Genomic DNA, 13,667 nt, shown 5'->3' on the forward strand with positions numbered 1-13,667 from the left:
ATACATAATTATACCAATTGAAGTCAATGCATGATAGGCTTGGTTCCTAACATTTAGAACCAGGCCAATAATACACCGACTTCAATGGGACTAATGTATTCACGAGGTTATATCTAAGGCCCCCATGGAACAATTCCCTCCAAAGTTTGGTAGTGGGGTCATCATGTTCTACCAAAATATAGTATCAAGATGCTGAAATGCTAAAAAAGTTTTTGTGACATCATCACTTTGGTACTCTATAGTAGTAGTAGTAGTAGTAGTAATAGTAGTAGTAGTAGTAGTAGCATATTAGTTGTACTACAAGTAGTAGTATTAGTAGTATTAGTAGTACTAGTGGTAGTAGTAGTAATAATAGTAGTAATAGTAGTAGTAATAGTAGTAGTAGTAGTAGTAGTAGTAGTAGTAGTAGTAGTAGTAGTAGTAGTAGTAGTACTAGTAGTAGTAGCAGTAGTAATATATTATTTGTTGAACTACAAGGAGTACATGTAGAATTACAAATAAGATAAATAGCAATGGTCATCATCAACATTGTCATATGAAGTATTAAGAAAAGGATGAGGAGGCTATAAAAAGAATGATGAGAGGATGTGGTGCTGGTGATGGTGGTGGTGATGTTGGTGGTGGTAGTGGAATTATCTGTTGATCTTGTTGTTGCATCAGACTCACTGGGATCTTTTATTCATTTCACGCAGATGTAAAAGAGACAGTTGTCCCTGAAGTCGCAGAGCCTGGTAAGTCAAGTTATGCTAAAATTTTACCCCATATCCCCAGGATGAGTATATCATACCTATCTTGGTTCTGTAACACAAAGCTTAGCGATTAATTGTATGCTTGATGTTTGTGATTGATTGTCCATTCATTGTAGTCAGTGCAATTATGTTACAGGCTCCAGAGGATATACACCCTGGGCAATGGAAACCTATACCCGACACGGGTCTTTCCAACTGACAAGATTCATACTGGCTATAAAGTGCTCACTACTATCAAGATCCTACCATGGTCAAAATTAGGTTCTATCCCCAACATATCCCACAACTGTACACTTCTTTCAAAAACTTCTCAAGAAATAAACTGCGCTTATATGTATGCTCATTGTAATATTAAATGATATGTCATTAACTTTGCCCTTCATAATGATAATGTTGCTGAATATATTTAAACAGGAATCATATTTTGTAGGGTGTTTTTATCCATCATATCTACATGTAAACATATATATTTCATATTAGTTTTGTATACATGTTTTTTACCTCTGTAAAATTTTTTTTCAACAAATTTGCATTATTTTACATAGCCTCCACTTCTTTTTCTTCTCTCCATTATATAGCTGTGAAACCATTCAATGAAGAGCCTGGTAAGTTCTATGACCATATTCAATAAGGTTTCTAGCAAAAAAAAGTGCTGGGACAAGTTCTACAAATGCGAAATACACCCATTAAATATCCAACAATGGACAGCGGACTCTTCCAATATATTCATGATTAGTAACTTCTTTGGTTGTCATATAAACTTTGGAGTTTAAGTCCAATCTGAGGATTACTTAATGGACATGAAATTGATGAAATTCATGAAATTTGAAACCACAAGGCCAATTTAAAGAAATTTAAAGCTGCTACAGGACAATAAGAAACACTGAAGGACGATGGGAGATATACGGTTTTTTTACTGAAATATAAAAAATAACAAGATATTGATCTTTATCAAGCTTTGGTTTTGATATTATTGATTATCATTTACCGTAATCATTACTATTTATGATTGTAGGTTGCTTGTTTAAATTGCTGTTCATTCATTTTTGGCCCGCAAATCTGACTGTACCAGGAGCCATTTCATAAAGCTGTTCGTAAGTTAAGAGTGACTTTAAGAATGACCGGTAATCCCTTTTTTGTGGTAAATAATATTCACCATTAAATGTTAATTTGTGATTATTTAGCGCATAAGAAAGGTTCACCAGTCGTTCTTAATGTCACTCTTAACTTACAAACAGCTTTATGAAACACTCACCAGGGCCTATGTTTGATTAAACAACTATAGGCATCTATATTTGATTAATTTGTGTACCTGAAAAACTATTCAAGAAGAGATAAAGTTTTCACTTATTATTCTGTCTTCCCCCTGTTAGACGAGTCGGGTATAATACAAACTCAACCTTCTGGTGATGCCCAGTTCTTTGACCAGTCTTTGGATATTGATCGTCTATTACAGCTTCAGTTTGATTTCAGCGTGACCATACCAAAAGGTTTCTCAATCCTTTTGACACAAGAACAATTCCTTCATGGAGATTATTATTCAATCGGTGAGAATATATCTTTTTCTCTTAAGTACTAGTTCTCAAGATTATTTGACAAACATTTATTTCATACTAGCATCTTGAGCATGTCTGAACATTTTGTCATCCATACAAGAACAAAAAGGTGATTTTTTTTCTATTTAGACTTTCATAAATGTTCCACTTTCCTAAATTTCTAAATATGAAAATATTTGCTGTAAAATGTGTTCGACTTGGGATGCTTGCCCCCCCCTAAAAAAATAAGAAAAGAAACTCTTTTTTTTCTTTCCTTTAAAAAAAAATTAATAGTATTCTTCATCTGACATGAGACTGTATTGGGATGCAAATGGGTATGTTGAGAGTTGATCATAAGTTGTCATGGAATACTTTGTGAAAATTGTAACTCCTACCAAATATACACAACAAAAAAAGTAAGTCCCCCCTAAATCAAATTACTGTAACTTTTGAATGGAATAATTTCAAAATATGAAATTTCGTAGGTGGTTTTCTACACTCATTATGCAACTCCTGAAGAAAAATGAGATTCATTGATTTAGTCATGCATGAGAAATCAAAGATTGAATTAAAAATTACCATTTTTGAAAGTCACAAGAGTCGATTTCAGATTGTGTAAATACAAAGTTGGGCAAATGTTGTTTTTAGGTGAATTTCATGGTGTTAATGCTGTTTTACTGTCCATCATTTAGCCACTTCACACAAAATTTTGATATCGTATGTTTATGGTTGAGTGAGCACAATGTTTTGTGACGTATTATCATAGGGGTTTATGGCAGTATCCCCTATACAACTTATTAAACATGTTAAAATTGGAAAATGTTGGTGGCTCCCCCAATTACTCGGCCCCTCCCCAATTTAAAATTCTGGATCCACCACTGATTTGTCCATAAATTCAACTGATCCTGAGAAATTGCTAGGAAAATAATGCATTTATGCAGTATAAAGAGTATTCATTCCCAAGTTTTCGAATGTGCTCGCTCAACCATGAAAATGTAAAAAGTTCAGAAAGTGTGTGGTGATAAAACTGATGGATGATAAAAACAACAGCAATTAAGTCACATTTGAAACCGAATTTGCCCCCATTATTCGCTTAATTAACCCCTTAAAATGAGTCTGTGACATTGAAAATGCCTCTTTTCCCACTTTGATGCATGCTCACTCATCCATGAATAAACATATCGATTTCATTTTTGCACAGAATTCTGCCCATAGGTTGATAAACATAACTGTCAAATGACATTGCTAACGACAGCCTTGAAAAAAAGTTCCACCATATTGAATAAGGGGTCACTTATTCTTAAACATATGAACCCAAAGTGTACACAATGTCTATGAGAGAGGAAGTCAAAATTTTAACAAAAATGAAATGAGGGTTTGTTTCATGGACGGATTTTGTTACTTCTGCCAACAATTTTTTTCATGAAACTTCGCACATAGCTTTAGATTTACACTATCCAAAAGGCGCGCACACCAAAATAGTCATTCGATATGGCACAGAGTGGGGCCAAGGCCTTAAACTTTCTTCTCATTTGCATAATTTTCGAATATTATGTGCTCACTGAAGCATTAGACATCGGGATTTTCATAAAAATCAAATCAAATGAACTATGCAAGGTTTGTGACAGACATCCATAGTTAGCAATTGCATTTTTTCCAATACCATAAAAAAGAGCTAATTGCATTCCACATGTTCATTCAAGCATGAATGTTTAATTAAACTTATTTGAATCATTGAAACATGTTAATTGGTCATGAACATAACAAAAAAAATTGAGAAAAGATCATTTCAGTTACCAAAATGAAACAATACTTGCCTATGATATTTGAAATTCGTATTTTTTGCTTTCATTAAATGTTCATTGGTTCGTGAAACAATGAATATTGTTGAAGATACTCTTCCCAAAAATAATTGTCATCATATTCGATCATTTTTATCGATAGAAATGTGTAAAAAAATCAAATTATAGCAAATTTTAACTTGTGTTGATTCAACCGTGAAATTTAGCAAAAACATTGTATCGTATTTTAGAAAGTACCTTTTACAAGCCTTCTGACTATTTTTCATGAGAATGTGGAATTCGTTCTAATAAAGTGGAATCAAAATCATGATATTTGGCTTGTGACTTTTGAAAAGTGACAATTTTGCCTTCTGGCGGTGCTCACTGAAGCATGACATAAAATACGTCCATAACATTTACTCAGAGGGTAGCTTATAAAATTACCTACACGCTCATGTAAAAATATATCGAAAACTCGCATTGGTTCGTAAATTATGGATGTTTGTTTAAGGGGGACTTACTTTTTTGTTGTGTATATCTTACTAAATTTGGACTACAGGTACCTGCAAACACTGATGGACTGATTGTGGGGTTTGTTTTTTCTTGGTCTTATTTTAAATAATTACTGATTTAACAGGGATTAAATTGTTTATTTCATTTTATCGTTTCATGCTCTATGTCAGGCATAACTGAAGGAAATGAATTCATGGTTATGCGATGTAACACAGAAACTAACCAATGCGATTCCCTCTACGCCGGACCAATTGAACAAATTGTAAGTGAACTTATATCAAATTAATTTCACCCAAATTAATGATGAATATCTGCCGTTTGTACTTTTCGTCAACTTTAGTTTACCTCCTGCCTTCCTAGCCTTTTCAGAGAGCCCTATATTTCTCCCTATTCTAAATTCATTTATTTTAATCTTTCCACTAATAGTTGTGCTTAGAGATTTTTGTTCTATTTCTGTATAGTGTATATCATATCAGGATTTTTGTGTTCAAATGTAATTTGATTCATGTTTCCTCCACATTATCTTTGAAAATTGCATGTAGATAATTGAACTTGTTTCGACATGAGAATATACAGTTATCTATGACCTGACATTGATCATTTGTGGAGGCATATTTGCAACATTTTGATTTGAAAATCAGGAATTGAGGACAGCTGTGCAGGACATAGCGGCATGCAAATCAATTTATGAATATATGGAATTTAAATAATTTGAATTAATTGATAATAAGCATATATCCATGTATGTATATATTACATGTCAGGTAATTTCTTAAGAAAAGGTATTGGGACTGTGAGTCATCCATGCCTAATATATCATGGTTTTCTCCTGTCCCCCTGCCACACCATGAAGGGTTTATATATCCTTCTCAGGATATGCACTATTATTAAAGTTGCTTTCTTGATCTGTTCTTTTTAAGGGCGAGGTGCTAGGAGCATATATATTCACTCTGAAGATTCAGAAGACATTCGATGACAAGGATGACCATGACGGAGCATACTCCTACAAATTCACATTGCTTTATGGAGGAGCTGTGGTCGGACAGGAGGTGGTGGTCGAGTATCCAGATACTTTCTATATCAGGTACATTGGATGCACTTCTGAAGGGTACTTGGCGACATGGAAGATCTTCTCAATTGTATCACCTGGTACGTTTCAGTTGGTCATGCTCACTTTATTTTGAAAAAAGGTAGTTAGAATTTGATGATATTGGCAATGAGAGAGAAGCAGAAAGAGCCATTCCTACACAAGGGCACTGACTGCTGCTGATAAAGTTCCAGAGGAAAATCATTAATATGTGTAAAGCTATATATATATATATATATATATATATATATATATATATATAAATATATGTGTGTGTGTGTTCGTGTATGGGTAGTGTGTGTGGGTAGGTGGGTGAGTGTGTGGGTGTGTGTATTTGGATGAGGTTGTATGTATTAGGGCAAGATTATGTGTGAATGCATGTGTGGGGGTGGGATGAGTGTGCATTATTATGCGTTAGAAAGAGAATACATCAGATTAATCATCGTTAATGCAAGAAATTAACCCCACTGAGTACCGTAGATAATGTATTTCATATATGCGCTAAACGACAACCTGCAACTCGATGAAGTGATTGTTTAAAAGAGTATTTTACAATATTTCCGAATTTTGATGTTTGCAATTGTCAGAATGTTCCCAGTGGAGTAGATCATGTGCATTCATGAGTCACATGACCTTCTTCCACATTTGATACAGGTACTACTCAGAGGTCGTCTTCAATCATTCTTCGGGATATTGATGATTCTTGCAGTCTGGAAGTGGATGTGTTTGATCGCGAGCTGGTATTCAGTGTAGAAGCAGAAGAATTGCTCTACATTCATCTGTACACCAGCAACGGCATGTACATACTCCGTAAGTTGAATGTTGTCGAATTCCTCTTTCACTTCCTCCTAATCTTCTCCTTCTTCCTCCTTCATCATCACATTTTTCCTTTTCCTTTTCTTCTTCTTCCTTCGCCAAAGATATGTTGTTTTGACTGAGACATTGTTGTATAGGCCTATACTTCCCATTGGCACTGATAAGTGGACCCCATAAATATGCAGCAAATTGTCTCTCATTTCCTTGGATTCTCCAAGCCCGTCACTAGCTTATTTCTTGAAGGAGAGACTTTTCTTAATGTTCAAGGAAGAAGAATTGTCAGAGGGAACAAAGTCTTACCAAGATGGGTTAGGTGCCCTCACCTTCCAATGGAAACACTCCAGAAGTAGGATACAGATTATCAGGGTACAACTTTATTTCTGTGATGACCGGCCAGATCCTTCATTTCAAAAAACTTTTTTTTATTATCTAACTGATCTCTTTGATTTTTATCCAATTCAATTGATGAATAAGTTGCACATTCTATGAACTACTACATGGAAGACCAAATCTGGCAAAGTACTTTATTGTAGATTCTCAGTTCCCTGTGATTGTTTCTTTATATGTCATGGTACTGCATGGAACTCTTCACTCCTTTCCACGGTACCCCATGCTACTCTACATGTATGCTGCTTTCCATGGTACTTTCACAGTTTTCTATGATACTTTCAGAGTACTCCATGTTACTCTCACAGTTATCTATGCTCCCATAGAACTCCATGGTACTTCATGGAACTCAGTACTACTTTCCATGGTACAACATGGTATTCCATGGTACTTTCACAGTTTTCTATGATACTTTCAGAGTACTCCATGTTACTCTCACAGTTATCTATGCTCCCATAGAACTCCATGGTACTTCATGGAACTCAGTACTACTTTCCATGGTACAACATGGAATTCCATGGTACTTTCACAGTTTTCTATGATACTTTCAGAGTACTCCATGATACTCTCACAGTTATCTATGCTCCCATAGAACTCCATGGTACTTCATGGAACTCAATACTACTTTCCATGGTACCACATGGTATTCCACGGTACTTTCACAGCTTTCTATGATACTTTCATAGTACTCTAAGGTGTTTCCATGGTTCTCTCTCATACCCTAAATGTTCTTTCTGAAACTACCCCAGGTGTTGGAGACAACAGCAACGAATACGTTACAGGATCCCTCGGTGAGGCAACGTCTCCTGGCGATGCCTCTCGTCGGGTTCAAGAAGGTGTGCTGAGTCTTTCAGGCAAGCAGTACTACCTATCCTGGAGAAACAGCAGGATTAAGTTTGGAGAATCAGCAGAGGACAGCGAAGCGATGCTAGACTGGGTCATTGGGGAGGAGATCTCGGTGTCCAAGCTAGAGTTTGTTGCTAAGGTGGACAGCGTGTATCTTATTCACACCTACAAATACTTCTATTTATATGGTTAGTAGAACTTAAATGATGTAATATAATTGTATTGATGACACCTGATAAGGTTGCTAGATTTGCGTTAATGTATTACTCTAACCTGTAATTTAACTGAAGTTTACATTTCAGCACCCGCATATTGTTTATTTAACGTTGGAAAAGAATTATGATTTATTTTTCATATAATGCTTAAGTTTATATAAAGTAAAATGGATGTCATCATTTTCTCTTGTTTCTCCTAACTATATGTATCAACATGTGTACCTCTTTATGTTTTGTGTGAAATACGAACGAAATAGCACAAAAAACGATCCAGAAATAACTTTTTACTTTTGTGATATACTGTATATACAGTATGCTGGCAGGAATATAATGATAAATTCAATGCTTTTGAGTTTTGTCTCAAGCCTATTACATCTTTTTCTAAAACCTATAGCCAATGTTCTGCAATGGACCCATGACCGCATCCGAGCAACATCCCTTACTTTCTTCCGGCTTCGATATGAGCGAGGTGCACCATTCGTAGACCTCAAGATCAAAGCTTCAGGTACTGTCTTGATTGCACTTGCCACAGACCAGGCGCACCCAGAGTCAAGCATGAGTTTGATACGTAAGTTGACAGGAGATTACCGGAATTACCTTGGACTCTTTACTTAATATGATTGTGTTGAGTGATATATTTTGTTCTAAAATATTTCATTTGTATCATTACCGATCATTGACTTGTATGTTGATAATTGAAGAGGAGGATCATGAATAAAATTATCGAAATCACATTGTCAGATGGCCATTTCAACGAAAAAAAAATCATTCCTACGGCCTGTTTCACCGAGAACTTGCAATCATTTGAGCTTTGCCATTTAAGATAACTGACATGGCAAAAGAGCTCAGCAGCTGATCAAAGTCAAAGTTTCCACTGTAGATATACTGTCAAAGTTACGATAATTAGAAATCTTCACGAAGCAGACCCTAGGAATAATAACCTTTAGACAGAAAATATGTATGACTTTGCTATTAACCACAGTTTTCATATAATAGTATAACTACTTGGGAGAAAATGCTCTCAGTGGATGTTCATGAGTCTTACTTTTAAAAGTATGAAGATTTAAATGTCATTGTTATTTTCTTACCATTCTTTCTATTTTCCTCTCCAGATATGAGTTCCCGGAAGATATCTCTCTCGGAGTGCCTTGGTTGTGAAGCCATCTCCTCCGTCACCATCCGTGAAGACCAGCCAGCCCTCCTGGATCCGTCCTTGTTCCTGGAGTATCAGATAATATTTGAAGATGGCATTCTTAAGATCTTCTCCACCACCCAAGAAGCTGCATTATTTACCTACGATGGCATCCAGCAAGGCACACTCTTTTTCTATGATGGTTTCGGAGGAACGATCGGTAGCTACTACCACATCAGACTCAACCAGGGTGAGTCAAGATAAGAGACTTGGATTTAAAGTTTAAATAACAAATTTAAACAATGAAGAGTAAACCCTTCATGAATTTCATGATAGATGGGTGTTTAATATAATAAACAACCAGTAATATTTCATTGACAAATTTGCTCTGGCCAATCAGATACAAGGAAGTTGATAGCTTAAAACAATAGTCAGTGAAAATGGTTCCACGACATTTGCTCCGGCGACGATCGCTCTGATGAAAAATCTGCATGTTAATCCAAGCCTAAAATCTAACCTAAAAAACTGAATAAACCCTAATCCTTATCTTTGCATTATTCTGAACCAAAAACTCTATTTACATTTACTGGGATGTTAAGATAAGGGCAAATGTCGCAGGGGCACATGTCGTGTCACCGTGAAAATTAGTGTTTCATGAAATGCTTCCAAAATAACTTGCATTGCAGTAATGGCGAAACAAAGTTTGAATCTGATTTCATACCATTGCACTAGGTTGTCAGGTTTACAGTTGATGTACTTACTAACATTGTAATACCATGTAGGATTACTATATAAAGTATGCAATAATGTTATGATCAATGTTTTTTTATCAGGAACTATTTACCGAGCAGAGCATTGTCATGATATAAGCACATACTTGGATGGGGGATTGAAGCTACTGAATATTCAACATTCTGATCAGATGATTGCTTTCTTTGATGAAGAGGTCAACCTGGAAGCAGAGCTTGGTAAGTGCAGTCAAATCTGTTGGTGGTCACCTGTCTATAGCAGCCACCTGCCTATAGTGACCACTAAAACGGATTCCCATGGAGAGGTAGATTGTGTGTATAAGAACCTGTCTCTAGCACCAACCTTCCTATAATGACCACTGAAGTTGAATCCCATGGAGGTAGATTGTGTGTATAAGATTAAGTTTTGTGTTTCCCTTAAGTGGCCACTACAGACAGGATTTACTGCATATGAATCATACAAATTGTATTTTATCAGGTCAAAGATTGTAGCTACTCACAATTCACAAGTGCCTTAATTTAAAGTCATGTACATGTATGTGCCCTTGATTTGGGGCTCACAAACACCTTGGGGCAACATTTGAGCAGTAAAAACATGATATGTACTCTAAAAATTCTTTATGATATTTGTAATTAGTGAAAACATATATTTTGATACATTCACATCTACACAAGATAAATGCATTAATAGTGTACAGATAATGCATAGGTTTACATGTATTGTGTTAGAGGATATCTAGGATTCCTTGGTATTTGCCATGTTGTGCAAAAGCACCACTGTAAATATGGCAGAGCATGCTGCAGTGCCAGCAGCACATTCACACTTAGAATTATTGTATATCTGATATCTTGGGTAGATGTGAACAGACTGGTATATGTAATGGCAGTACAGTTGATAGAAATAAGAATGGACATACCATAATGCTGTGAAATCTTAAAAATATCAGTAAAAATGATTCAATGGCAAGATTCTTGAGACATGATCATGATTCTCAATAAATCAAATATGTTTGCCTTTTGTAGGGAACAAAAGGAGCTACCTCCAAGTGCCTTTTCATAAATGAATTTTAAAAACTTCAAAATCATGATTTAGAGCCAGCGGGCACATTTCCATAATCAATGTGCAATAGTTCTTGTCTACTGCTCATATGACCAATGAAGTGATGTGACATACATCACAGGCAACTGGAAATTTGTATGCTCTTTCAAATCGCACTCACAGCATTGTGACCTATTCCCCTCCCTCCATCACATGATATACACTTTTAACATTATTAATGATGCATAAGGCTGATAGAATTTCCAAAGGGTGGTTTTCATTTAATAACTATCTGCAAAAGTTAATCTTTCATTTTTGAATAATCACCCAACTCTAAGCATTAATTCAGACCAGAATATGCAAAAAAATGTGTAATAACACCTTGAAAGTCAAATTTCATCTAGTTGAAAAAATTATCTGGTCCAAAGAGACTCAACTTGGGCAGAGTTACCTGAAATTGTTATTGTCCATCGTCTATTCGTCTCTCCACTGCATTTTCATTTCAGCCATGGAAGACACAAGGACAGAGCTGCGTACCTCCCGCGGTGGCAACGCCATCGACATGACAACTAATCCCAGTTGCATCTACCATGACCCCTCCACTCTAGTCTGGCTCTCTTTCACCGATGGGGCTATTCAATATGGTACCTACGACAAGGAGAATCACCAGAGAAGTGACCCGTGTATGACCTTTAACCTCCACGAGGGTCATAAGGTCAAGTACATCTCGTTTGGCCGACAGCGTCCAGAGTGGAGTTTGAGACATCACTCCATTGAGAGGAAGGTTGTCTACAAGCAGTTGATCACTCGTGTGAAGAGTTCTGTACTTGTAAAAGGCCCTCCCATACGTGTGAACGGCCCTCTCAAACGTGTGAACGGTCCTCCCGTTCGTGTAAATGGTCTTTAGGCCTACCCTATCCACAACCACCATAGTGGTCACATTTTATTTTAACTATTTGAATAATTTATTGAAAATATTTTACTAAAAGCTGGCCTATCCTAGCCAGAATGAAGAATAATATTTCTTTATAAGATTTTAGAAAAGAAGAATTATTATTTCCCATAATGAACTGTAATGTCTCCAATGAAGAGGTGTGTTTATAATGACTTGATTTGTTGGAATTGAACTGGAATGACAATGACTTATGGCAAATCTATGAATCTAAATCAGTATTTCAACTTTGATTTTTAGTACATGTATTACACTTATTGCAGAATTTAAATGAAATTACAGTAAAGCCTCTAAACATTATGCATAGCAATTGTTATGATTATATTGTGCAATCATTCAATTAAGAAATTACTAAAATTATGTAATGATATCTGAATGCATGATTGACATCACACATAAGGCTGAAAGTACATGTACTGTAGTGTATTTGATGAAATATACAATACCCATCTGATTGTAATATTTGTTTACATACAGTAAGCCTGGCATCCTCTAACCAACATAAAGAAAATGGAGATTACAAAATCGGTAATTGCCAATTTTGTAATCTTCATTTTCTTTGTTTTTATATTCACTTCATACATATCCATCCTAATTTTCTCAAGAAAAGAGATGTCAGTATGTATCATTCCTGAATGTTATTAATGTCTACAATTTTGCAAAAGGGCAAAATTTCCAAGAATTAGGGCTGCATGTACATGTAGAAGTGGATTTCTGACATCTTCAGTGGATTGTCTGCTTTGTTGTGTAGATCAGGGCTCTGTCTTACAAAGAGTTGCGATTAATCTGATTAACCACAACTATGGAAACCCATCAACGTCAACATCTAAAATGGATGTTTGCTCAAAATATTTTCTGGATATGCTATAAATTCATACATTCATTCTTATCTTGAATTTCAGTGTGCTTCTCCTTGTTTACAAAGTACATTGTGCAATTTTCTTGTAGAAAAAATTATGACATTGATGGAGTTCCGTACAGTTGAGTTGATCGGATCTGTCGGAACTCTTTGTAAGACGGGCCCCTGATTCATTCAGAGGAAGGTCCCTATGGAAATTATGTGTCTGCCTTCTCATGTAATCCTTGGATGAATGACCATTGGTTTCATCTTAAGACAAATGAAAAGAAAATCAAGTTTTTCATCACTTTTAGTCAGATATTTTATGTCAACACTCTCCTGTTACATTCTGAATTATTAAAGAGCATTTTGTGAAACCTATTACTAATTACCTGACATTGTCAGGAATGACAGGAGTCAATATGCAGAGAATCACAGTCCTGTCCAAGAAAATGATAATCATTATTATTACACTTTCTACTAAAAAGTCTACTATAATTAATCATTATCTTGAATGGGATAAATGCATCTGCAACCCTTCCTAATCTAATACCTAGAGGATGTCAGGCATTATCAAGCATTATGAAGTACAATTATATTTTCAAGGTATTCTGAGGTAGAATGTGATTATTCCAAATACTACTACATCTTCTTGAAATCAATTTAGTTATGTTTGACAATATTGCATTCAATGAAAAAGTGAGAAAAAATAATTAAAAAGTTGGTGATTGGGAAAAATGTTTTCTTGTTTGTGTTGTTTATACTTTGTACTATGTACCTGGAAAGAACTACAGGGCGATTCCCTCTAAAAAGAGAAAGTCAAACTTCACAATAGCATTTCATTTACACCCTTTGAAAAGTTTGAATGAGCTGGGCCCTGTTGCATAAGAGTTACTATTATAACATAGCCATCCAGTTGTAACTGCCATAGCAACGGTGTCATACAACCAATCAAAATAAAGGGAATTCTTGGGAAATTACCATTATTGAATGGCAAAGTTACCATAACAGTAACTCCTATGCAACAG

General features: G+C 35.6%; 1 protein-coding gene across 9 annotated transcripts in view; it reads left to right on the top strand.

Moving 5' to 3' along the window:
- LOC129260138 (uncharacterized) overlaps nucleotides 1-13,377 on the top strand; it is a 53,474-nt gene extending 40,097 nt beyond the window's left edge. For all 9 annotated transcript variants that reach the window (XM_064099312.1, XM_064099324.1, XM_064099315.1 and 6 more), the window contains 11 exons: nucleotides 693-731; nucleotides 1,328-1,354; nucleotides 2,123-2,296; nucleotides 4,749-4,840; nucleotides 5,499-5,727; nucleotides 6,320-6,475; nucleotides 7,618-7,902; nucleotides 8,324-8,497; nucleotides 9,042-9,311; nucleotides 9,895-10,029; nucleotides 11,356-13,377. In XM_064099312.1, coding sequence (XP_063955382.1) covers nucleotides 693-731; nucleotides 1,328-1,354; nucleotides 2,123-2,296; nucleotides 4,749-4,840; nucleotides 5,499-5,727; nucleotides 6,320-6,475; nucleotides 7,618-7,902; nucleotides 8,324-8,497; nucleotides 9,042-9,311; nucleotides 9,895-10,029; nucleotides 11,356-11,756 — 1,982 coding nt within the window. In that variant the 3' untranslated portion in view covers nucleotides 11,757-13,377. The remainder of the gene's footprint in view (nucleotides 1-692; nucleotides 732-1,327; nucleotides 1,355-2,122; nucleotides 2,297-4,748; nucleotides 4,841-5,498; nucleotides 5,728-6,319; nucleotides 6,476-7,617; nucleotides 7,903-8,323; nucleotides 8,498-9,041; nucleotides 9,312-9,894; nucleotides 10,030-11,355) is intronic.
- Nucleotides 13,378-13,667: the final 290 nt, after the last annotated feature.

Source organism: Lytechinus pictus, chromosome 1 (assembly GCF_037042905.1).
Source record: "Lytechinus pictus isolate F3 Inbred chromosome 1, Lp3.0, whole genome shotgun sequence".
NCBI lineage: Eukaryota > Metazoa > Echinodermata > Echinoidea > Temnopleuroida > Toxopneustidae > Lytechinus > Lytechinus pictus.